Source organism: Corapipo altera, unplaced genomic scaffold (genome assembly GCF_003945725.1).
Source record: "Corapipo altera isolate COAL_440 unplaced genomic scaffold, ASM394572v1 2c, whole genome shotgun sequence".
Classification (NCBI taxonomy): domain Eukaryota; kingdom Metazoa; phylum Chordata; class Aves; order Passeriformes; family Pipridae; genus Corapipo; species Corapipo altera.
The window spans coordinates 3054310-3082127 of record NW_020884923.1 but is presented as its reverse complement, the minus strand read 5'-3'; the positions used below and the strand labels follow the sequence as shown (position 1 = coordinate 3082127).

Genomic DNA, 27818 nt, shown 5'->3' with positions numbered 1-27818 from the left:
TCAGTCTTGGAATCGTGAGGTAAGATGAGAAAATGGAAATGAAATAGAAGAGAAGAAACCCTAAAGAAAAACATGTGATTTGTTTACCAGAGGAAATAAAAAGGATTCTAGGATTGTCTCTTACTTTAATATGAACAGACAGGTACAGCAACAACAGAGGGAGTAAAGGCTGAAAGACAGTAATACACCTTGGGGACAAAAGCCAAAAAGGTAGCAGCAAAGCCTCAGCAAAAGAATAGGTGACAGCAATCTGGAGGGGGACTGAGAAAAAGCTGATGACTGCAGGGCTAGGGATCAAAGATCCCTACTTGGAAGCAAAAGGAGAAACCTGTAGACTGGAACCAAGGATGGAGCAACAAGACTTCGTAAGGATAGGAAAGAAGATACATGCTACAAAAAACAAGTTAGCACAGAGCACCAGAATAGGGTGTTAAGCTCTTGTATTTTTAGCTAGATACTGTCTTTGCTACAGAAAACATGGTAAAGAAAAGGTGGTTTTGAATAAAAGATTTCTTTAGTGAAGGGCAAGTCACTTGGTCTTTACCATAAGAGCACATATACTAACCATTGCCCCAGAGCAGATGAATAAATTCATAACCTAGACTATCTCAAAAGTCTTTCTGCTAAGGAATTGAAAGTTCATTTTCAGCTCCTTTCATTCAAATAAATGTAGCAAACTGCTCTGAGATTGCTTAAACCAACTTCCTTAGTACTTGTTATATATACCATTCGATAGGACGCACCTCATCTCTTTTTATATACTTCCGATGGCAGTTCAGTGTTGGAAAGGAAGGATGATTCATTACATTTGAATCCTCCCTGAAGCTGACACTGGTAAGCCATATCAGATACTGGTACTACTAGGTCAAATGAAACTGCTTTTTATGATACGAAATTAGCGACAAAAATTCTCTGACTCTCAAGGAGTTACAACCTATTTATATTCATACAGTGGGGAAAAAAATTGAGTTACAATGTGCAAAGAAGATGTACATTTGCCAAACAGTAGAGAAAACCCCCACATTACAAAACCTAATGATGAAATTATAAGTCATGTAAATGCACAAGGAAAGTGCAAATAACAGCAGAAAAAATGAGGATTAACAAGAAGCTAAAATGAGTGTTCATCTTCCTCAAAGTTTGAGATAACTTGTATCTTCAGAGCCATACACTAAGACTAATTCTTGATGGGTTTCTTCTATTCTTTCCAAAACACTTCATCCACATATTCTACATGTATGGATTAAGGGTATTAACCACTTTTATTTCAAAATAAAATATCTATAAGTAATTCAGAACCTTTGAGACTTTTCAGTCAATCTTTATTATAAACCTTATAGTTACATTGGTGTAATGAAGTCATTTTTTGGTCTGACCTATGACTGTAAGTTAATCATCCTTTTCCTGACTACGTCATTCTTCTATTTAATTCTCCATAATACAAACTAGCATTGGGATGGGCCCTGAGGAGAAGCCATATGAGGAGTGGCTGATGTCACTTGGTCTGTTCAGTCTGGAGAAGAGGAAACTGAGGGGAGACCTCATCGGAGTCTACAACTTCCTCATGACGGGAAGAAGAGGGGCCAACACTGATCTCTTCTCTGTGGTGATCAGTGAAAATACCCAAGGGAATGGCCTGAAATTGCATCAAAGCAGGTTTAAGTTGGATATTAGAAAGAGGTTCTTCACCCAGAGGTGGCTGGGTACTGGAACAGGTTCCCCAGGGAAGTGGTCACAGCACCAAGCCTGCCAGAGCTCAAGAAGCATTTGGATGATGCTCTTGGGCCCATGGTGTGACTCTTGGGGATGTTCCTGTGCGGGGATAAGGGCTGGACTCAATGATCCTTGTGGGTCCCTGCCAATGCAGAAAACTCCGTGATTCTGTGATTTGCCTCACAGCGCCCAGGCTGTGGGTGCAGCACCAGGGACAGCGCCATGGCCCTGGCAGGACCAGCCGCCCAGGAACCGATCCTGCTCTCCTCGGCTTGCTCCTGGCGCTCTCCTCCAGCTCTCTGAGAGGAGATGCACAGGCAAAGTGAGAGTAAACATCAAAAATAAAGCTTGATATTTGAATCTATCATCTCCAATTACAACAATAAATTAATTATATAGGTTTAAAATAGACTACCACGTATCAAACCCCCTGGAGAACCATTACTGAATTCATACTCTTATTAAAGTATTGTTCAGCAGAGAGAGGGCAATCACTTCAGTGAAATTCATTGACTAAAAATGGGCATTAAATGAGGTTAAAATAAATTACATTAAACGACAGTGTTTTGATACTGTCGAAGTAGTCTTGGTTCAAGAACTTGTAAATCCTAAATTCCATAGCAAGAAAATAATGGAGTAAATCTCAGCAGTTTGGAATGAATCAGGGTGCCACGAGAACAATGGTGGCACCTAAATAATACAAAAATTAATAAATCCAAGTAAGATGTCAAAGTTCAAGTGAAATAATTTGTTCCATTCCCCTCAATGACAGACAAAGCTGTTCTGGTTTTAGTTTGAAAAATCAGTCATTTAAGACCGTCACTATTCAAGGCTCACGGTGTGGGGGAAAGGTTACTGATTTATGCTGGGTGAAAACTTTCTGAGTTCACATTTCAGTCATAAATAATCCTCCACGTATGCCAGATCCCAGCCTTTCTGGGGTATGACAGACCTCATTAGTTCATAATGCCATAACAAAGACTGTTGGAAGAGAATAGCATGGAAAGTGAACAGAAGCAGAGATTGGTTAAGTCATAATGATTTTGACCTTCATCATTTTAAAACCCTGTCCATCTCTGAGACTAACGCAAAATGTTCAATGCCATTTCCAAAAGCCTTAACGTAATACGTTTCACCCAAAGAAAGTCTCAAAGGCAAGAATGACAAAACTGTTTCTGAAAGTAGGCTTCACTTATACATTCCCTCATGAAGGCCTATTCCAACCCAAATGATACTTTGAAAAGCCAGGAGCACTTTGCTCTCTCTCACAGGTAATTGCTTTCTGTAACAATATATTTCTGAAGGGTCCAAATTGCACTGCAGTCATCACTTTGAAATACATATTGCAAATCAAAATGCAAAGTAGTTGCAATGGGAAAATTCATGGTTCCCTTCTAGACTGGGAACTGAATATCAAAGCCCAACTCCTGTGTAGTATTTCAGTTCTAAAAGAATATGAAAGATGGTGGTATAATAAAAAGTAAGCATCACAAACCAATTAGAAAAAAAAACTCTTTTTTTTTTTTTTTTACATACTTCTACTACTATCCGCTATTGCCTTTTTCGGAGGGACTTCTAAGAAAAAAAATGAACTAACAAAGAAAAAACAACAACACACAGAAACCAAAAAAAATCCTCCAAAACCAGAAAGCAATAAAAAACTCTACAGTCCTGCCTGAATTAATTACCAGCTGACATTTCTACAGGAAAATAAAAATGACACACATATTACAGCAGCGGCAATATTGTAAAATAATTCCACTTAATTGACATATAAAAAAAGGGGGAGCTGTTGACTGATTGAATTGTGATGAATTTATTATGAACACTTTTAATTAATTTTTTTTAATCAAAAGAATGAAACAATGGAAAACAATTTCATAGAACAACTTCAATGTACACCCGCTCTAACTATCAACTTCCATCACAATTAGAATAAATTTATTCATTCCTTTGATATTATAAATTCAAATGTGAAGACTCAATACTATAATTGCCAAATAACATGGTTTAAAAAAAAAGTGTCACAATTTCAACAAGAAAAGATTTCAAAGGAAAGCAAAGACTATTCCAAAGTACTTGTAATACAAAAAGTGATCCAAATCTTCTGCTGGATAAACTCATAGAATCCTCCACCCAAAAAAGAAGTATTAAAAATTATTAACAAATTTCTCCTGTATGAAACTGGAGGGAGAGAGTGGGAAAGGAGACTACACAATTCTTTATTTAAAGAAAAAAACTTTTTATAAATAAAGAAAACCCTTGTGGGTCTGCCTCATTCCTACTGACATACTGCTTATATCAGTTCATATGACAGAAGCCAGACCACGAACCACGTGGACAGAGAGTGGAGGAAAAAGAGTAAAGATAAATATGGACTCCCAGCTACTGTGCTGCTGCAGAAGTTTGCCCTGCCTTTAAAGATAGATAGAAACCAAAGTAGCCACCACAGGAACAGCAAGTTGATTACAGTATGCCTTCACTTATCTACCTATACCCATATTTATTTTTTTAATCTACATGGAAATACTTCTGAAATTTGAATTGAAGAGCTACAAAAACAACACTGTAAATTTAAGTCTAGCTTGCTAGAGATAACTAAGGCATTTTAAAGAATAAGAACACAGTTTAAGGATTCTATGCACAAGGCTTAAACAGCTGCCTTAAACCTACAACATACCTAACTAGAATATGCAGAAAATTATATTTAATTCAGTGAAATTGCACATACTTAACCTTTTCTCTGTTTCATTATTGCTCTTTATGTGGGTCAGTAACTGAAACTATCAGGGTCATGTCCACCTGCCTGCGGCATTTTAAAAATAATACCACTTTTTTCCTCTAGTGTAATATCAAATAATCAACATATTGCCACAAACTTCTCTATTTGCACTGCTTCCATTTGGAATGTTTTTTAATAGCAAACTATGTCTAGCAACTTCAGGGAGGATCTACTTGAAACTGCTTCCTAAGGAAAAGTTAAGTTTCTGACTTGACACCAAAGTCCCTCTTCCACAAATACAATGATTCCATCCTACCCTCTAGTGATCGCAGTAGCACAATCTAAGGACCACATGGAAGGACACACAGGCTAAACAATCAAGCAAGGAAACACAGTATACACTCAGAAAAAAATTGTGATACATAGAAAATAATTTTATAAGTTTTTTATATGACTAATTCTGCCACTGTATTAGGCCTCTTCCAGCGCAGATTTGGATAACCTTGCCTCAGAGGAGGTTTTGCTACTTACTGTAATCACAAATACAGTATCTGCACTGTCACTGCTTCATAAATCTCCACTGTTCTGATGGTATAAACTCTCACATATACATAGAGTATAAACACCTTGAGAACGTGTGTTTTATTTTGAACTTCTGGTATTCTTTGAAACACTTTTATTCTCAAATTTATGCAACTGTATCAATGTTCGAAGAATAGAGTTAAACAGCAGTTAGTTTTGGAAACTGCCTAGGAGGATCCTTCACATCTAAACTATTTATTTATTTCCTGGAATAGATACCAGGTGACATGATAGAATAAAACTGTTATTTTAGTACTGTCTGATCTTTTATTTATTTGAAAAGGCATAAAGAGAAGGCCTCTGAAGAAAAATAAAAATGAGATAGAGGAATTAGTGAGTCACAACAGGTGTGAACTTCTCAGTGCTTCTTTATGCTGGCATTCTACAGAGCAGAGCTGCTCTTCAGGCATACACTGGAACAAAACAAACCAATCAAAATAATCTATCACCAGATTATTTCAAAAGGAAATGACAAGATAATACAGAATTATTGTACTCTAAATATATCATACCTAACCATGTCTTATGTGCAAAAGTTACAAAACTTAAATTGAAATGAAAGACAAAATAATCTATCTTACAATTTCCCACCTGCCAAAGTTACATGTATTTTTAATATAACTGTACCAGCTGTTGAATCCTACCCATCAAAATAAGGTACACATGCATACTGAAAACTGAAAGGAGCCACAAATTATTTTGAATAGGCAACAGTCCTAAATAGAGATAGAAGTATAGAGTTTTTAAGCAATAACTAAATTTACTAATAATTTAAGAGAAAGCGTGGGGCACAGAGCGATTATACCTAACTCCATACAATTAAAAGTAATCATAGATTATATTCTAAGTTTATTATTAAAAAAAATAAAATATTTCAGAAAAGCAATAGAAAAACTTGAGAAAAGTAAAATATGAAAAACAACAAACTTATTTTTATTTTGCTTGTTTATTAAAGAAAGATCCTGAACAAGTAAATTTTAGAATATCAAATCTATTTTTATGAAGCACTGAGAAGCAACATTTCTCAGTATTGCTATCAGGAAATATAAAGACAAAGACATACATACTATTTGTTGCCTACTAGCTCTGCTTCTTTTGGGGTATTAGACAGATACAGAGAAGGCAGAAAGAATTACAGAACACTGCTGACATAGCAGAAAGAAATACAGTTATCTGATCTGTTTACAGCCTGTCCTACAGCTTAAGAAATGAACCATATTCTTCCCATGCTATAGGACAGAAAGATGCATTATGCGAATGCACACACAGATCAGATCAATTTTTTTCTTAATTTGCAGCTTCACTCTCCATTACTGTGGTTTAGATATAACGTTAGTCTTGTTGAAAAGAGACAGATTTTTAGTGTGTTCTTAAGCACTGAAGTTCATTACTGAAGTACTTGATTGCCCTATAAATCTGCAGTTACACTGCAACTAAAATTTTTTAAAGGAATTTTGCAGGATTTAGACTGAATAAGTAGCAAACACTATAGGATCCTATTTATCACCTTAACTTTTCATCACTTTCAGGCTGAGAATAATAATAGCAGTGATAAACTCCAAGTTGTAACGTATATCACATGGTAACTAAAATTAAAACACGAACTGATCACATTTTAAGTATCAGCATTTTGAACTCTCTTCTGCATTCAAAAAACTATTCCCTTGTCTAAAAATGGGAAATATCCAGGAAGGGTTGGTTAGCAGCTGTATAAGAAAATTCTAAATTATTTTTATTAATATTTAAAAAATTACAGAAAATTTTTGCAGAAAACATTTGACACAAAATATTTTATGAGATCTTCCAGAGTCTTGTCCTTATCATTACAAATAAGAATAAAATAGAATAAAAAATACATCTCTATTTGCAAACCAAGAAAACTAATTTTAAAATGAATGAATAGCACTTTCCTTGTCATGGAAATGAAGTTATCCAACATGCTGCATCAAACAAACTAATCCAAAATATAATTCAGCAACATTTAGGCTGAAGGTAGGAATAAATTATATGACACTGCCCTACCAAAAAGAAACTTAGGGTATATTGTATTAGAGTACATAAGAAGGAGACTGATTCATCCATGCAATCACTCCACTGAGACATGCCACTTACAGTGTCAGTCTTCTTACTATTTGGATTTTTTAGTTAACAGAGAGAGAATCATACTGAGTTGTCCTCATTGCTCTACTCCCTTTCTAGGATTTCTCGAGTCAAGAAAATAACCACAAATTAAGTTCTAGACTGCCATGACAGCTAGACCTAAGATCAATACTCAGACTAGCAGCCTTGACGGACTGGGAAGTAATCTTACATGCCCTGTCCTGAGGAAATTTTTGTGACTATAGAAAAAATCCAGCAGTAAAAAACCAACACATTTCATTCACAGGGTTTTTAAACCAGTAAAGATGACAATAGATGACCAAAAATCACTATTGCTAATACATCTGGTGAGTGAAACGAGACATGAACAATACTGAAAATTCAGAAGGCTCGTGTCTAAAGTTTGCCTCAACAATATTCATTCTTATGAGTAATATATCTCATCACAACATCCTCCAAACATCTGGATATCAGTGACACCTAATATTGATTCAGCAACATTTGTTATTATTATTCTGTTATAAGCTGGAAACCTACCTTCTTTGTTCTTCCCCATGTTCACCCGAAGGGACTGTCAAACATTCATCCATGTGACCATGCAATAACCTCAGAACATCACCTCCTATCAGGTATCCTTGAATAAAGGGAGAAAATCGAGGGCATTTGTGTGAACGTAACACCACATGAAAATATAGTTCGAACTGTAATAAATACAATTTATTTATTTCATTTTTTTCTGTTGGCATTTTATGTTACTTGAAAAAGAGAATCAGAAGAAGAGGAAGATATCTCATACCCTGAGGAGCCAATTGAACATTTTCAAGTGAGAAAAGCTCCAACTCAGCAAGTAGCAAAGGGTGGATCAGGATAAAGAGGAGCCAGAGATGGGACCCTACAGAGTTTCCACAACTCAGAAAAAGACTGAGCCAATGGAAACAAGGAAGCAAGTACTCCTCCCTAAGATTACAACATAAAGTGGGAAACTTCCATGTTACCTACTCATTTTGCTTTTGATTTAAGGATTCCAGTTTATATACTATCATAACAAAGATTGATTTAGTTAGCTCATTACTTTTAAAACCGTTTTTTGGAGTATTTGGAGTTTTCTGTGAGAAAAACTTTTGAGACAATCTCTAAGCTCTGCTTGACACAGATTCACAGCCAACAGTCATGATTTATTTGGACTCCAAAAGGAAACTCCTATACTGCCAATACCTCCACTGCACATGCAAGTTCAGAGTCAAACACTTGGCTTTACAGTGTATATGTGTGTTCACAAATTAAGGCGCAGAGCATACACATAGCATCACAATATTTGAAGTTCCAGGACATGGCAACCAGAAGCTGAAAATAAGGCCATAATTCTAACCAGTAAAGATGTTAATAAAATAGAAGCTTTTTCATTGGTCTTTTTGCATGACATTAAAAAGAAAGATAATTTTGTGTTATCGTACAAATATTATATTATTATCTAATACTAAGACTTAGTAGATTTTAAGCACAATTCAACAGTATTTTTTCAGTTTGACAAGATAAATGTAAACACTTGTTTCCTAAACTCACATTCCCTTCTCACTAAAACTGGTTAATATAAAATTCTGCATTTGAGTAATGGTAACATAATTCCTTGGGTTTAATGTTATAGCAAAAGGATTTTTAAAAAAATATTACTGGAATAAAATTTTGAAACAATGCCAAGTAATGCATTCTTGATTTTGACACAGAGGAGGACAGTAGTTACATTGTACATGAACCTGTGTCAACATAATTTTGGAGATGTTCTGCCCTGAGTAGCTTTTTAGGTTTTGTTTTGTTTTTAAAAAGGCCTCCATTAAATTCACAGTACAGAATTAGCAGAATTACTTGATCTGACTCTAAAGCTATGTTTTGATTTCAACAATAAATTGACTCCTGCATAAGCCAGTTTTACAGATATGCATGCAAAAAGAAATTATATTCTTTAACTACTTCAAATATCCCAGTTCATTTTACAAACTAATTATCCATTATTTCCACTTCAAAGTAATTTCATTTAACTTATTAACCTATTTTTAATGGGAAGTTTTGATTAAGAGAGGGTATTATTGCATAGTTATTCCTATATATCAATATTTTATTTATGAATATGACGAAGTATTTGACAGATATTAACAAAAACAGGGGTTTTTTTCTTCCTCCTTCATTTTGAGGTAATTTTCTGCAGTTCAGCTACTGTTTTTATGAAGCATAGAGAGTAAGGCCTTACACACAGTGTCAAATTTACTCTCCCTTCACAACAGGACTACTTTGATTACAGGAACATTTGCCAGCTTTGCTAGAACAAGGCCTTTGCTCTAATCCTTTCTGACACTAGCCAGCTGATCTTCTCTAGAAAACATACTGGTTAACAAAGATAATGACTATACTTGAGGAAAGTGAAAATGGAAAGGCATAGCAACAAAGAAAAAGCAAATACACAGAGAAATGCACAGTTACAAAAATCATATTACATCATTTTCACATTATTTCCTGGGGATATAAGTACACAACATGACACTATATCATTGTGGATTTTTGTTTCTCTAAGAGACAGGTAGGTCTCACTAGTGAGGTTCACCAGGCAAAGATGTGGCACAGCACAGATCTGGGTCTCAGCTCATAAACCATACTGGGGTTATTAAAAAGAATGACACATCAGTGCTGGCAGCAGTGGGAGGATGAGGAGAATGGAGTTTATAGGCAGGAGCAACAGGAAAAGGTTTTCTCTTCTTCTGAACAGAAAGGTTTTCTCCATAAAGTTTTGGACACTGTCAAGAAATGTGCTAGCATTCTTTACTAATGATTTGTACTAGAAAGCATGTCAGAGAATCTGAATGTGCAAAGTGATTCTCATATGCAAAAACAAAATGAGTATATAGAAAGGAGATTTTGGCAGTGCTGTCCCTAAAATCTGAATGACAAAAGTTGCAAGAACGTTCCACAACTGAATTTTAAAATATGCCAGATAAAAATAACTGAAGTGAAATTTCAGTGTATTGCCTTCTATAAAACAGTATCCTAAAATCCCAAGATTTAAGCAACGAAAGGACCTGCAGCTTTAGCTTTCTTAAGGTTCTATTACAACACCCACTCAAAACAATCAGTCTGTAGAAAACTAGAAATCATTAGGCTTTACACTGTGACAGACTTCTCAGAAAAAGACAACTGTTTTCTCCTTCTCTGTGGAATCAGCATGGCATAAATTCCTTGTCCTTTCAATGTCAAAAAATTCATTAAAAAAACTCCTTCCTAATTCCTTAATAAAATAAATAATTCTTGAAAGCTGCATTCTCTCTTTCCTCTCATTTTGTTTTTCTTCCCAACCATATGCTACCCACAAAACCATTCCCCATCTTTACTCTTAGGATTTCACATCCTGCTTCCAAACCTCTCGCCCATTTTTTACACAGTCTCAGGAACATGTAACTATGACTGCATACATCAGAATAATGTTAAACAATATTTTAAACCAGGACCAAAAGCCATTTAAAAAAAAATGTTATGAATGTTATCATACCTTTATCAAAATGAGATTTGAATGAGCTGTTCAGTATTCAGTAGAAATACGTTAGAAAATTATCACTGTAACTTTCAGTATAACCTTCCCTCTATTTTCAGAACATTAGTATATTTATTTATTATTTTGAATGTTTACATAAGAGAAACCCACTCCCTCACTTGGCATAATAATTTGATTTTTAAAGTATTTCATTTACCATGAGTCTTTCAATAATTAAAGTTGAGTCAATCTTACCTTGGGCAACTTCACTTCCTGAACTGATCGGTGCTACACTCCAGAGTGTCTGCTGGAAGGCTGCATCAACGTGTAAGCTACCATTGCCATAAGAGAGATGCTAAAACCAGGAAAGACAGAGGCTTTTGTTTGGGGTTAATTAAAAAATCTCATTACAGTATACAATAATAGTATCAAACACTCTTGTTTCTTTCACAAATAAATTTTTCCCATTGATTCTGTAAGTAAACACAAAGTTAGACCTGGGTACTCTTCAAGAGACATCAGAAATAAAGCTGGAACAGTAACGGCATATTTGCTTCAAAAAAACATACAAGAACAGTATAGAACATTCAGCTGCTTGGGGTCTTAGACCATAGCACACACTCTGAAGATATTACTGTTAAATGCTGCAGGGTTCTTATACTTGTGCTCTTCCTTCTATACATAATGGGGTTTTCCACAAAGTTTGAATATTGGGATATGACATTAACCTGTATTTCAAGTGTAACTCACCACTTGAATATTTCTTGTAGCCCACTGGCTTCCTAAAACTGCCATCAGATCAAAGAAATTAAGTAAGCAAACTGCTTTGTAAGGTACTTAAGAGAGTTCACGAAATGTTTTCAGGATCCAGGCAAATCTAAAATGATCTTTCCCTGAAAGACTCGCTTCCTACCAAAGCATTCAATGGATGACTTTCCTTTGCTCCATTACTCCCTATCTTCTGCCAATGTTGCAGGTCTTTACAGTGCCACAGGTGCTTTCTCTTCTCAGAATTCCTTGTGTGTGTGTGTGTGTGTTTGTTCCAGCTAGTTCAGTAACATTATTGTCTCGGAAATTCTTAAAGCATATTTTATTGCATCCATACAAAATCCTTTGTCCCACACTCACAGTCAGTTCCTTTGATACACTGTCAGTGCCAAACAATATAACATTACACAAGATTATGGAAACAAGTGTTCTGTGAATAAGCACCTCTTTCGAAGTATACTGTTTATCCTTATTAGGTAATAATTTTTCAAGTGCAGTAACATTTAGACACTTCTATCAGAACTCTGTTTTAAACTACTGCACAGTAACTGTTTATAGAGTAGTATTTGGCCTCTGTTTTCGTGTGTTGTGACCAAAATTAACAACTTCTGGGTAAAATAATTAATGATAAAAAAGACAAAAATGTCAATGGAGGTCAGAAGAAGGTAGATTCCCAATGACATTTGAAGAGTTCTTCTATCTTCCTACATGCACATATTCTAGCTGTACAGCAGTACAAGAAACAGCACATCAGCTCATTTAGAAGGCTCCCATAAGAGCTAATGGCATACAAATAAGACATTTCACAAAAGTCATGTTTACACTGCACCAGTGTTACTCAGCATATGTAACAGAGAACATTAATGAACAAACCAAGTTTTCGCTTCTTGTTTTGCCCTTACTGCAGTTATATAAAATACTAAATGGCAGAACAGGATGAGAGATTAGACTGCAGTACAGCTCCAGTCCTGTTTTTGCCCTGTAGGCCTTAATTTTGTTAGGTTTCCTCTGAGATCACTACATCGATCCAGTTAGTGACAATGAGGAATTCAACCATTAGACCAAAGCAGGAATATTACTTTTTGAGGAAAACTTGTCATTCAGGGTAGACAAAAGAGGAAGAGGATAACTCCTCTGTCATTTAGATCTGCAATCAACAGAGTACTTGTAACAGTGTGCTTTGTACATGTCAGTGAACTTATTTTCACACACAGTGGTATCAACTGAATTAGTGTTCTGTCTTTATAGACAGGACACTGAACAAAAATACATTGCTGACATATCTCTTCAGAACATCTGTTAATTTTATCCATCCATTTGACTCCAGTTGCAGCTCTGTTTATAATCCAGACGTCTCAAGCTGAGTCACCAGGGAATTATAACTTTAAAAAGTATGGTTTAAATGACCTAATACAACACATGACCACAACAGCAGAGTACCTCTGCAATTCCCTTCTTCCCTTCACTTCCCTAGATTCCTTGTGGTTTCCTTAAATTTACAATTGACAGCAGGTGTCCTGCCATTTACAGTTCCATAAACTATGGTGTTCATCTCTGGGAACCATTCACAGAAAGCAATAAAAGGGACCTTTAACCATGTAGATAAAATAGCCTGTCAACGAATATCAAAGGATTCAATTATACAACATGTATCAAAAAAATCCCAGAAGTTTAGTGACGGCAGTTATTTATCCTGGCATAGCCTAACTTTTCAGTGCTATACTTTAACAATCTCAACATTGTTTCAAAGCAATCTGTTCTTTGTCTGTAACTTCCTGGTTACAGACTGCTTGGTCTTGTACATTCACCACAATAAAGCTATCCAAATAAAACAAAGTCCAGAATGCAATGTCCAGGATGTGGACATGACACAAGGATGATGTCTCCATACGTACTACACAGATCTTTGCTAGCTGGTATATCAGAGTATGTGGCAAAATTAGCACGTTACCGTCATTGGTGAGGACCATACGCATAGCATATCTTTTGGGTATGCAGTAACAACATATGCAGAGTAGAAATATGTTGAGTTTAGGAATCTTGCTGTCTATTCCAATACTGATATGGGTCTTTCCCTCTACAGGCAGGGTGTCTACACCAAATATTATTTTTTTCTACACTGGTGCCTAGGCTCAAACAAAAAGCTAAGTTTGCCTTTCCTACTAATAGACTGATAATCCCCTAAACCAGTACTTAACCTCTTTTCAGAATTAAATGATGTTATTTTATTAATAAGGGTTAACACTACAGTCTACAGGATAAACTCCCAGACTCAAATCTCTGAGGATACTACAGGTTTCCCAACTTAATGGCGTATTTTAAACTCTGCTCTGCACTACTCTGCAGAAAAGTAACATAATCACAACTCAGTCCCTAGGTCTTCAAGAAGAACACAGTGTATTTAAGCTCACTGAAGAGCTCAGAAATCAGATGGTAATTTCCACAAGAACCCTTCAGCAGTGATTGCATCAGCATAGTGAATTTACAATAGCTCTGAATAATTAGATGATATATTTTAAATTTCACAGTCTGCATGAAAAATTCTGTTCTCCAAAAAATGCATGCGCACAAAGAGAAAAATGTAAAGAAAGGAAAACTTTTGCTTCAGGTTTCCTCTTGGCTAAGGTGTGTCAATACTGACAGTTTATCTATCAATATGTATTTCCATTTGCAGTTTGATGACTCTGCCTTCAATCTGAGGCCATTCCAAAAAGTGAGAATAGCATAAGAAAATAATACAGAAAGTCTATTTTCTTCTTCTACTGTTTGTTAAATTTTGAGAACCATGTACAAAGCAGGAAATTCCCAGAATGCTTAAGTACTGCACACAACAGCATCATCAACCACACTCCTTCAGATCTGTCAGTACCAGCAAGTGTAGAGATAGAGGGATGGATTCATATGCTTCTCTAGTTTTCCTTGGTCAGTCTGGAAAATGTTCACAGCGGATATATTTCTATCTTTAGAAATAAGTCACAAATAATGTAATTGTATCTATAAAGAAAACTGAAATACTAAACTAAATAAAACAAACTACACTCCTTTTCTGTTTTTTCCTTTTTTTTTTTTAATTAGGAAGGGAAAAATATCTTGCATTAAAAAAAGAAATTTCCAATGGGTTTGAAGTACTACAAAGTCCTGGTTTCTTTGCATTTCTCTGAACTAGTTTAAACAGTTAGCCAGCAAATTCAAAAGCAAAGATTGATAAAGAAAGAGAATTGCCAGCAATATACTAACCAATTCTCATCCCTCCACTCAGCACAAATGTCCCATCAGCAAAGGGAGAGTAGAAGGTAAAACCCACAGATACTCAGAAATTACCATTACAACTCAGCCATCGAAAACCATCTACTTAGCTACCACCTAGCTGAATATGGGTAATTGGAGATATATGGCAGGAAAGCATAAGGAACCCACAGAGCACAGATGGGGGGAGTTTGCATTCCCCCTCTTTATAATAGCTTTCCTTCTGCACTGTAACCACAAAAAGCCTGAAGCACATTGGTTACTGTGCTTCCAAATGATTATCATTTTGTAAAATTAATCACAAGAGCTTCCATTAACAAAATATTAATTTTACAGAAGCAAGCATTGAAAGTTAGGAAACATCAAACAAAGAACCCCATGGAAAAAGAATGGCTTCTGGTGAACACATCATGTTACGGTCTTCAATGGCACGATCCTGTACAATTTTTCCCCATGTACTGCCTCATTGTATGTACAGAATAAAGGAGTTCGCTTTGTCAACAGCTGCTCAGTGCTTTGTTTTCCCCTCAGTCTTCAGTCTGCAGTCTCATGCTTTATTCAATATAGTCAATTCCTCAAAGTTTTGAAAAGAGAATTATTAATTTTCTTACAGTCTTTTCTCTTGTTTTTATTTCACAAAATACAACAAATATTAATGAATTAACTTTCTCAAAACCCCAAAGAAGTAGTATTACGGTCCATTTTCCAATGGGGCATGGATGTACATATTACATGAAGAAGTTTTCATTAATCTAAGATGCTCAAGTTAAGGTGACAGGGACCTTTTTAATTTCCACTGTACACTGCATTATATGTAGTTTAATATTCAAGGTAAATCTTACATTCACCTCAGTTGCAGGTATCAAGACTGAGTAACTCTGAGACTTTAACCTCTGGCAGAAGGAGGAGACATGAGAAACACGACTCCAGCAAGGAATATTCCCAGTAAGGGATGAGTAGTGACCTCTGCAAAGCAAGTCTAGTATACAAGAAGATCTGCTCAGCAAATTCCACAGTAGTCTGATACAGAATCTAATTCTCCGGGAAAATAATTAACTAAGCATCGTACCGTCCATCTTTCAAATGCAATTCCCAGCTCAAAATTTCATCTTCGAAGTTGCTTCATTCCACAGTTTCTCTGCTACTCAGCCCTGACACATCCATCTTTTATCATCACTGAAATAACATTCCATAAAAAGCCAGTGTGACTATATACTTAAGAGATTTCATAAAAATACACCAGTGTCATAATTTTTGTATTTTCTATTGCCTGTGATTTTTCAAAATTTAAGAAAATAATTTTTGTGGTATCACTTACATGTAATTTTCCTATATTTAAAAAAAAAAAAAGGTAAAAAATTCCCACAGTGACCTGTGGTTCATGTGGATAACTTGAAAGCAATTTTTTAAACATCTGCCACTTAAACTAACACAAAAATCTCAACAGAAATTGGCTGTCAGCATACCACATGTGACTGCTGTGCCTTAATACAATGGGTTTCTTGAATAGTTGTTCATACTAGTTATCTCACCTCATTGCTCCAGGCCTCTACCACTCTTTTCCTTACCAAATCTTTACCCTTTTCTCACAAGAAATTCTTTACTGTGAGGTGGTGAGGCACTGGAACAGGTTGCCCCCATCTCTGGAAGTGTTCAAGGTCAGGTCGGATCGGGCTATGAGCAATCTGGTCTAGTGGAAAGTGTCCCTGCCCACTGTAGTGGAATTGAAACTAGAATATCTTTAAGTTCCCTTCCAATCCAAGCCATTCTATGATTCTGTATCTCTCACATAGCCAAACCAGCTTCCTGATCCAATTACAAGCCAACCTTATCATTTAGAATTAGGACTTTCTCCTGCTTCAGAAGGTTCTCCTGAGACCTACAAAGCCTAAGCAGGGTCTTTAGGCTATTTTTCTTGCTCAACCTCTTCCCACATCAACCAGCATTAAACTTCTTTCCAAAAACTCACCACAACTCCCGACTGCCAATTCTTTTCTCATTTCTTGGCCCAAGACGTTCTTCTCCCTGGATCTTTGTCCAGCAGTTTGGTTCTTCCCAGATAGCCCACTTCTCTACAGATCTCTCTTGTCATCCTTCATTCCCAGTCCCACTTCGTTGGTTTTTTTATCAATTCTCCCTGCCAAAACCACACAAATTTTCTGCCCTAAATTTTGAACCTCAGCAAGCAGGTGCCTACTGCTCATCACCATCTTCTTGTCCCAGACAATTTGTTAGTCCCTTACTGCCTGCCTGTCTTCAGCTGACAATCCTTTCAGCCAGTCATCAAGTCCCACTCAGTTTCCCTCCTTCCTGCTTCAGTCCCACTCCTGTCACTGATACATCACCTGCCTTTTGTTCCTTCTGCTTTGTCATAGTTTCTTCCTCCACATATCTTAAATGACAGCAGATCACCAGCAGCACACACAACACTGAGTTCTCAGCTGTCAATACAGCGCCTGACTTCATCTCTGCCTTGAGCAACCCATTTCAAGGAGTATCTACTCCCACCAGGGTTGGGGTGTATTTAATTATTCACTGTAGAGGGAGTTTAAACAGTTCATTAACACACAGGAGGTACAAGAGATCTAGCTTACGTAAAACAGTCATCAGACTTTTAGCTACTAGAAGAAAATTTAAACCATCTTCCCTGGGCATGACCAATCTCCATTATTTCAGAAGAATGTTTCTTTATTAAGATTAAGCAAGAAGAGGTTTTTTGCCTTTTTATTCCTTTCCCTTTTAAATTCTTTTATGTTACCAAGAAGTACACAAGAAAATGAGCTCAATTTTCCTAAAGATATGATTTTTTTTCTTTCCTGTGTTTGAGCTCAGTAACATCCGAACTCTTCTGGAGGAACTAAAAAATATTATCTAAGACTGATAAAAAAAGACCAAACAGGGGGAAAAAAAACAGAAATAGATGCTACTATTTCTAGTAAGTGATTTTTCACATTGCAAGCACTTGACTATAAGCACTTGGAAGCAGGACTCTATAAGGCAGAGCTGCTTGACAACCTTAATTATCGGGAAGTTCTACCAGCCTCCACAGTAACATTTCTATGTGTATAAAGACTCCATGGGAACTGCATTATGATCAGTGTAACAGAGCAGCTCAACTCTACCTTGGTTCCACTAATTTCAGGTTTGTTTATGCAGATTAAAATTATTTTAAAAAAAAAATCTTTTTTATAATTTTTCAACAATAAGAAATTATGGAATTGTGAATTTACACATAAGAAAGCAAAGTTCAATACTGAGTTTCATACTTTTACAAAAAACTGAAAGAGAAGAATAAATTTTTTTGAAATTTAAAAGAAAAGTCATACACTGCTGTTTTCCCTGGTAGTATTTCACCAACTAATGATACAGATATTTAGAAGCTGTTCCAAGCATATGATAATAAACAAGACAAATAAAACTAAGAGCTGAAAACAAACAATGTATTTGATGCAAGAAGATGCAGAGGGAATGCCTCTGCAATACTGAGGAACCTGTCCTCCTGTTGAGGAGTAATGACAGATATCAGCTCCACCTTTAAAATAGTGTGATCTAATTTGGATGAAATTATTTTTGAAAGGGAACTCTGCCATTAGTTAACCATGATAAAAATCTTCAAGGAAAAGCTTACACTTCAAAGGAAAGCTTCTGATTAGTTTCATATTAGTTTCCAGTAGCCAAAAAATATTTAAGAAAAAGGTCACTTCAGTCAAATAAACATCAAGATTTGTTCACAGATCTGCATAATGCAGCTGCAGGTCAGCACTGCAGTCACTGAGACAGCAACTCAGAAACTACATATATACCACAGTGCAGAAACTATTGCATTATACTGAAATCTGTGCACCGTAGATTCAAAGTTGGGGGTTTTTTTCCCTCCTTTCTGACTACTTAGCCAGAATAACACTGGTCTCATGGATAAAAATTTTCAGTTTTATCTTCACTTATGCATTTTGTATTTCAACTTCATGTTTAAGGTTTTTTTCTTGAATTATGTTTAAAAAGACTAAATTATTCAGAGGTTTCACAAATTTGAAAGAAATTAGAATTAACTGAACTTCTAAATTATCAAAAATTGTCAATATTGAAAGAAATCAGGATATATAATTAGTAATAGGCATGGGCAAACCTCAGTGCAAAGGTAGATACTATTACGTACAAGTTGGGAAAACTTGCTGGAAATATTACATCTGTTCTTTATCAGGCTGCATTGCCTGAAGAAAGGAAATACAGCAACTCTAGCTTGAACTTAAATGGTGGCAGTATTTATAGCAGAACATCTTTTTGCTAACAGGGTTCAGCAGAGCCAAGCTTCCTCTCTGAAGTATCTGGCAATAATGCAGCTCACACGTTATATAATGCCACAAGCACTTACATAAGTGCTTTTCCTCAGAAATTCTACACAGGAAAATAAGGATCCAAAATTCCCTTGTACAGGTAGATAATTAGAGTCAGAATAAGTGAATGACTTGTCCTGGGATATTGTTGTGAGTCAACAAACAGTAAAAAGTCCACATCTCTGGACCTTTAGCTTATGATTTTAACACTAATCTTCCTGTAAGTTTAGCTCTTGTCACTGCAAGTAAAAAGATCGCTCTGGGGAAAAAAATAGAGTCAATTGTCCCAAAATAATTTTTTTTCTTTCTTTGTGGAAAGTGGGGAAGCGGAACTATAGCAAAGTTCTGATATTTTCTTAATAGGGGTTGCCAACCAAATAAGGTATAAACACTAATCTACTGACTACACTGACTTTGTGAATTTATGATCTCAGTGTTAAATTAATTAAGCTACAGTCAGAAAACTGGAAGACTAACTAATGAATATGACATAGTTCTGCTCTCCTCTTACATTATATAAATTCAGCTAAGAGCTGACTGCATTTTGAAAAAGCCATGCCCTGTGAATGAACTCTACTCATCTGTTATTTTTACATGCACATCTGAGCCCCAGGGTGGTTAACCTATTTGTCTTCATTCAGAAAGAATTAGTGAGTTGTTTGAAAACATAGAGCAATATTGCAATAGGAAAAGGTGACATTCCAGCCCTATTCCTAACAGCATATTTACTCAGAACATTTGATAGAAAACTTACTTTTCCCTAAGGTTTTAACCATAGAGTACACAATATACAGAAGCCTATCCCTCAGCATCCTGATGAACATCATTCTTTGGTAAGGGATCCATCTGAGGAACTCCACATCCTTAGAAAAAGCATTCCTCAGCTAGATTAAATAGAGCTTGTTTGGTATCACTCCAAGTAGCTTCACAAAAATAACTTCACCTCTCCACAGTCCTAACTATTGTAAAAGGTATAAGTTGCTGCATTTCTTTAAGAGTTGTAGAAAACAGTAGCTATAACATGACACTGCATTCGACATGAAAAAAATTTACAATTTATAATATATGCATTATTAGATGTATACTTATAATATATGTATTACTTTCAAATTTAATGTCCTTTGAAGTTAATTTTCTAAATGGCTTAATGGATTAAGAGAATAAGAAGCAGCTTTCATGAAAAATATTCACTCATTCGTAACTGGTCAATACAGTTTTTATCAATTATTTGAATTTTCATAAAAGTTTCACTGCTTTATTGACAGTAATATAATTACTGAATAGGTAGGGAAAAAAACAAATATTTTTATGATTAGGAAGGTACATAGTTTATCAGCTCTTAATTTAGTCTTGAAAAACATCTGTTTATAAAAATGTGTGAGTGCACGTAAGAGCAAAATTAGTTTGCTGAAACCTTGCTTCTTCTTACTGTCAAACCAGAGCCGTATAACTCTAATAGGCTTAATAAATACTCATTAAAGCCTAGTTCTAAATCATGTTACAACTATAATTCAGTGTCATTTCTCTCTACACTGAAAATATAATTTCTTTTTAGTATATCGATATTTTGCATGGAAGATGAAGTATACACATTAACACCACGTGTTGACAAAACTCAGTCTCTGCAGACAGCATCTTGCTGCATCAAACTACACATTACAGCCTTGAGAATCAACAGTTGATGCACAAACCTAAATAATATAAAAAGCTGAGTTGATTTACTAATTAGAGGGTAGGAAGTATAAGTTCAGGCATAAGCCTACAGAGAGATACTATTTGGAGTAAAATTCAACTTCAGCAACCCAATTCAATAATGCAACGAAACCCAATGTCTTTAAATAAAACCTTTTCATGAATCAGATTTCTCATTAATTTAGTCCACAATAAGTTGTTTTTCCACTGAGTCTAATTGCAATTCTCCTAAAAGTAGTTATTTAAAATAATTTTAAAATGCAAAGATGGTGAGAAAGTTGACAGAATATGTAATTACAAAAAATAACTCATTTAATGAGTTACTGAGCTTCTAAGTAGAAGTTACAATTATATTCTAATAATTATATTCTCATTTTCCTATGTGTTTCCAAAAACGGAAGAACATTTTCAATTGTATAATTAAAGTCTTATTAAGCTATTCACTTTTTTCTAAATACTGTAAAAAAAAAAAAATAATGTCTCATAGTAAAAAAAAAAAAAAAGTTAATAATAGTGAATAAAACTTAATGTTATATGCAGATATCATGGAATATCCTGAGTTGGAAGGGAATCATATAAGGATTGTGAAGTCCAACTCTTGGTCCTGCACAGGACAGCCCCATGTGCCTGAGGGCATTGTCCAAGTGCTCCTTGAGTCTGTCAGCCTTGGTGTTTTTGCCACTTCCCTGGGGAGCCTGTTCCAGTGTCAAATAATCCTTGGGTGAATAATCTTTTCCAATATTTAACTTAAACCCACCCTGACACAACTTCAGACCATTCCCTCGGGTCCTGTCACTGGTCACCACAGAGAAGAGATCAGTGTCTGCCCCTCCTCTTTCCCTCATGAGGAAGTTGTAGACTGCAGTGAGGTCTCCCCTCAGTCTCCACTTCTCCAGGCTGAACAATCCAAGTGACTGTTCATAGGGCTGTTCATCAGCCACTCCTCATAGGGCTTCACCTCTCAACCCTTCACCATCTTTGCGGCCCTCTCAGATCTGAAAAAGTTTTTGATAAACTCAAAACAGCTCTTGTTTAGAGATTCTATTTTTAGGTTGTTTTGCCAAATCACTACGGTTGATTTTTCAAAAGCCTCCAGCAGAACTATCTTCTTCTTATTTTGAACTTCCTTTACCATAAAGAATAGTTCAGGTGTTTGCAACACCAAGAATTCCAAAAGAAATTCATGTTAAAGTGTGGAAGTGTTTCATCACAGAAAGAATGGGAGATACTTAGATGAAGAAAGTTATTTAAACCAGTGATAAGAAGCAGCTACCACAGAATTTTTTTAAATATTTCAACTATATTTAATATTAAGTATTTTAATTATATTTAATTATGATGTGCCAATAGCTCTACATATTAAACTGTACATAATCCTAATAAAATTATAGTAACAAGTTTTAATTTATATGTAACAGCACTGTTAACCTCAGAACACTCAAAGGGATTCTAAACATCTCAATTATGCGATTTGGACAGATTTTTTTTTTCTGTGTTTCCTTTTTTTCATGATTAGTAGATTTTTCAACTTCTATTCCATTACTGAAATGGACACAAATTAGGTTAGTCATATACTGAAGTCTACTGAAGTCGCACTTTCCAGACCTTCAGTGTCTTGTGTTGCAAAATAGTATAAAAAGAACAGTTTAAACACCTAAGTTTTAGTTCTGGGAGGTGGAAATGTAAACCACACTTTTTTACAACACTTTTTGTAACTGGTTTTTTTTTTTCTATAGAAGAAGAATTGTACAGGTATTGTTACATAACTTACCAAATATCTTTCTGAAGAGACACTGACTAAAATAAGATCATCTCCAACACGCACTTTTTCTCCTTCTGATCGTTGCTTGGAAGCAGGATGTATGGTCCACCAGCATGCCTCACCTATATCAATATTAAGTAAGAGCAAAGAAATAAATAAGAAAGAAAAGGTCCAATCTTACAGACATTACTTTCACACCTATCTCAGCCCTAAAGTTCGGATCCATTTTTCAGTTTGTTAAATCAAATGTTCATGTGTTTTCAGTAACTAGTATCACTCCTGCACCACCTTGTCAGAAACTCAGCTGGAAATAGTACACATAAGAAGACAACTAAGATCTCTGGAACAGTGATGCCAGAGTAAGGAGGCAGCTCTGTGTTCTTTAGGCAACCTGGTCCAGGCTGCTTTTGCTAAAGATTCACAGTCACCTTCTTAACAGATTCTGAAAAAGACATCAAAGAATATTCTGATGAGAATTAGGACAAAGAAATAGAGCAAACCATCACTAAGGGCAATGAAAATATCCATTTACAATACTGCTTAAAACGATATTTGATAGATCTCATAAATTCAAATTCAAATCTGTCCTTCGACTTGTATTGGTTGCTAGTGTCTCTAATATTTATGAGTCAAAGATTCTGTTCCCACGACAAATCTTACTTTCTGATATGATTCCTGAACAAAAAGCTTGCTTTTCAGAAGAGAACTCTTTGATCTTGAAATTGGTCAACTATTGCATTTATTAGCCTTACTATTCCTAGTTAGAACAAGACTTTAAAAAACAAGCAAACTTATGTCTAACTACAATTATACCAAATTGATTGCATTGCAAGAAGCAGTATTAGTCTTTAAAAAATTAAAATAAATCCAAGTAACCACCAGTTTAAAGCTTTAATAGAATTTTTATTAAAATAATACATTTTTTAAAAAAATTTTTAGTGAAAGGTTTCTACAGGAATTAAAACTTGGGAATATTCCTTTACTTATATTCACTAATATAAATTTATATTTAAATAGAAGTAGACATATTTATATATCATAGAAGAGAAATAAAATATCCTATTAGAAAACAAAAAGATACTGAATATTTAAACAAGAAAATATTGTTTGGTTTCATTAGTTCTTAAAAAAATCTTACTTTTTATGAGATTTATCCATAGGTCTCTTCTGATTTTAGACTGAAAGTATTCTTCATTATCTAGTCTTTTTAACTAGTGTTTACCTGTTGTGTCCTCTTGCAATCCTACGTCAAATGCCAGCTTATCCATTGAAGATCGAGATGTAGAGAGGCAGCATAGATACTATCAAAAGAAAAAAGCGTACAGAACTTGTTCTGCTCACTTCTGATAATCCACTAAAATATAAAAACCTACTAACACAGGATTAACTATTCTTAGATTATCCCCACTAGCTACTTTCAAGAACGTGTATGCCTGATAACCAAATGGCACTCAAGGAGACTTGACAAAGATATATGTTCTAAAAGAACCTCTCAGTCTATCCAAGCTATCTTTCCACTGAGACAGGAAATAGTGAGAGTGAAAATAAAGGAATTAGTTGAATCACATTTCAGCTCCATGAAGCCTCATCTGTAGTTAAGGAGTTTGGAACCTATATAATTCATCAAGGAATTGAAGACTAAGACTTCTGTCCAAAATACATGCAAGAAGGAATTTCCTTTTCCACTCAGCCTTCAACATATGCTCAGGTTGACAGCAAGATGCCAGCTGTTAATTCAGTCAAAGCTTATGCAACATGGAATATTCAAGGCAAAAGGAATGAGAATTCACCAACAGACTGATGAACGGAAGATTCAGCACTGCGGGAGCCAGACTTAGTTTTAGCACTTACCCAGATACCCCCAGCTTGGTTTTGTATTTCCAAGCATCTACCCTTCACCAAGGTTTCCAGTAACCATGAGTAAAACGCCTCTTTGATGTGAATAACTCTCCAGATATCAGTAAGTGGCAGTAGGGTGGGCACTTTCAAACATAACTTTCATACAGAAAAGAAATCATTGCTGCTCACAACTCCTGTTACATACCATGCCACTGTAGGAATGGCGCAGCAAGATTGCATGCCCATAGAGTAGCGTTCGGTGACCACCACCTTGTGCAGACTGAAAGATAAAAAGAAATAATATAGTGGTATGTCATAATAAAATGAGGCCTTTTGAGAAAGAAAGGAAGAAAAATGAGAGAAAATTGAGTACTTTGTACCATCACCTATTTGGTATAAAATATGTTCTAGAATCTTGAATACTTCTTCCTTGGGCTGAAAGCAGGCAGTTCTAGAGAAGAGCAGCTTTGATGTGTCATACTACCTTCTACACATTTATGTATTGTTAAATCTCTCCATATTCACCCATTTTCCCTCCAAATTATTTACTTTTATATAAAGGTATGCAGAGTGAGGACATTCTGAAATATTCCCCCTATTTTACCAGAAAGTATTAATCAACCACATTGAAGAACATCAGCCTGCAGACTCCTTGTCCCCCACTGCTTATCAGACAGAATTCTTCATCTGCTAGGGCAGGTAAGCTAACTCAAAAGTATTTGGGGGTTATGAAAATTCAGAAATCATGTCCAAGTAATTGTTCCTCTTGCAAAACGCAGCATAAATTTCGAGAGAAAGAAAATTAAAAGTAATAAAATTCACTTCTATCCTAAGAAACTACAACCACAATTTCCACAATTTTTAATACAGTTTCTACTAATCAATAATCAGTTTAACTACTCAAGAAAGAATAAATAAATCTTGTTAAAGCATGAGCAATGTTTCAACTTCTGCTGAAGATTTACATATTCCTTAGACTGAGATGCAGATGACTGGTACTGGACAGGAGCAGAGACTGTCTGACAAGACACTGTCAGGAGCCTAAGCTCATATTTGACAGAACAACTCAGGTAACATTATGCACAACACGCTCATCAAGAAGTATTGATGAGTACATATTTTATGAGTCTATAAATGTGACAATTCCATAAGTAGCATTATTCTTTCACATAGGATTCCTAATTTAATTTCTCAAATACAGTATTTATATCCCTTCTTTTACCACAGTAGACTGACCTTCTGTTTGATTGGAGCATCAGATTCATAACAGAATAAACTAGACACAATCATACTATTTTATGTGTTTGGTAACTACACTTCAGTGCTGAAGATCAGTTTAACTGGCTATGGTGGTAACACACAATTATTTCCCCTCCTTGTTTACTCATTGCCTTGCTTTATCATTTATGCATTTGCATTTGTTGATCTCTGAGTTACTTGGTCAAGAAAAACATAATAGGAATAGGTGGCGAAAAAGTGAGCACTTCAAAAATAACAATTTTAGCACTTTTAAGAAACTGCCAAAAGTTTCAGACTTTTACATTTATTGAGAAAAGAGCAGTTTGATGGACACAAGGTATATTTTGACTTTAAGCAAACTGCGTAGCAGTCAAAATGCAGGGAGGAACATTCAATAATCTCTCTGGAAGACTGAATGACATGAATTTGTACTGAGAAAGAATCAAAGCCATGGAGTTTGTCACAGACACAGTCTTGACAGTAAGATATGAAGGTTTAGCTTTGAACTACCATTAATACCACCCCTCCTTCCAAAGGCACAAGGAAAGAACAAGACATTTGATAATGTCAGGCCCACTGTGCCAAAGACGAATGTCTGCTGCTCATCACACTGGGGAAAAGAGAAAAAAGTGCTGTGAACATACTGCCCTACCAGCATTTCACCACTATTTTAATCAAAATTATGCTGTGTTACTATTCATAAATTTGATATCTAACATAAAGATTTGGTTGCCTTTTGTACAAAAGATGAGAGGAGTAGTGTGACCAACAAAATCATAGCAATGTTAGTTTGCTCTTACTTTGGCCATATTGATTTGTCTGTCTAGCACTTATTTTCTTAAATGCTCACTTGTAGTTGAACAGGAAAAAGGTTGGCTCAAAACAACTTCAATCACTCCTGTGAAAAATGGCAGAGTGGTTTTAGATAATTTTTCCAAGAGGATTAAAGCAATTCTTTTTAACCAATATTATTTTGTCCATTAAAAAAATGCAAGCAAGTTTGCTGTTAGTTTCTTTGATGGAAAACGGAGTTGCAAAAAAACATTTTAAGAATTTCCCACCTAGAGGTTTTTGAGAGGGAATCATAATTAAACCATCCAGGTTGGGGAGGGGGCGGGGGGAACAGAAAAGATGAGACAGAAAAATACAGGAAAAGTTAGAAAAGAAAGCTGGTTCTATAAAACTGCCTTCCATTTTGGAGCTTGTCTTCCAGGATATGTACATACCTATAAGTTCATTTCCTATTTTAATGGCTCGTTTCATAACTAAATACTCAGCATTTATCTTTATGCCAGAAACTGCATAGGAAGTAGCAGTTGGACCATGATTGTCTACTGAAAGAATCCTTGATTTTCAAAATGATCCATTCTATTTCCAGCAGAAAGCTGCAAATTTTCCACATGTTAAAAAAAAAAAATTAAAATAAATTTAAAAGTTAACAACTGGACTATTATGGCAAAGTTGCAAAATCCAAGATGAGATCTGCCACTGAAGTTTTACCAAGTTTCTACTAATACTGCAATAATAAAAACATTCAGAAAACTCTGCAAGTAAGACTTCTTGGAAGCCACAGTGCTGACTAATTCAATTCGTTACGCCCACAGATTTTTGCACAAATATATGAATGGCATTATAATGCAAGCAATTTGCTAACAACCACATTATTTATCATGAACTTTTTAAAATTTTTTTAATTTCCAATTTTCAGAGTAATTTCTAAGTTTAACAATACATTCCTCGAATAAAACCAGGATGGACAAAAATATATTTGTGTTCAAAGAAGAACTCACCACTGAAGTTCTTCCATTCAGGAAAATCAATTATATTAACACAAAACTCCTCTTATTTTATCCCCCAAGAATCTGGGATTTAGAGTAAGACTTGAAAAGCCTTCAGAACTGGCAAACACTGAAGACAATAAATTGAGATTTGAAAGCACATGGGGCAAATTCACAATGCTTGTGAAAACTTCACATAAACTGCCCATCTCTAATGTAATATTTCTGCAGCTGGAATACAAGATTAATTTGGAGCCATCTAATTAATCAAAAGTCATTTCCAAGGAAAAGGCAGTTTAGGATATAACAACAAGAATTAGAGTTGAAGAAATTAGCATTAAAAATATATAAACAGCTTTCAAGTTCAATACATTGCTAAACCAGGCAATGAGAACAGATTACTAAGATCTGAGCTGTTTAATTTGATGTAAAGAGTGTTATCTTGAAACAAAAATAAAAGAAAATAAGTTAAAATTGGGAAATATTTATTTTTCCTTGTTATCTTAATAGAAAGAGAATTAAAACA

At 35.3% G+C, this 27818-nt stretch overlaps 1 protein-coding gene across 8 annotated transcripts in view; it reads right to left on the bottom strand.

Annotated features, from left to right (window-relative positions):
* RYR2 (ryanodine receptor 2) overlaps positions 1–27818 on the bottom strand; it is a 381847-nt gene that overhangs the window by 203093 nt on the left and 150936 nt on the right. For all 8 annotated transcript variants that reach the window (XM_027657258.1, XM_027657254.1, XM_027657259.1 and 5 more), the window contains 5 exons: positions 24481–24555; positions 23659–23737; positions 22446–22558; positions 10890–10989; positions 7655–7751 (listed from right to left, as the gene is read on the bottom strand). In XM_027657258.1, coding sequence (XP_027513059.1) covers positions 7655–7751; positions 10890–10989; positions 22446–22558; positions 23659–23737; positions 24481–24555 — 464 coding nt within the window. The remainder of the gene's footprint in view (positions 1–7654; positions 7752–10889; positions 10990–22445; positions 22559–23658; positions 23738–24480; positions 24556–27818) is intronic.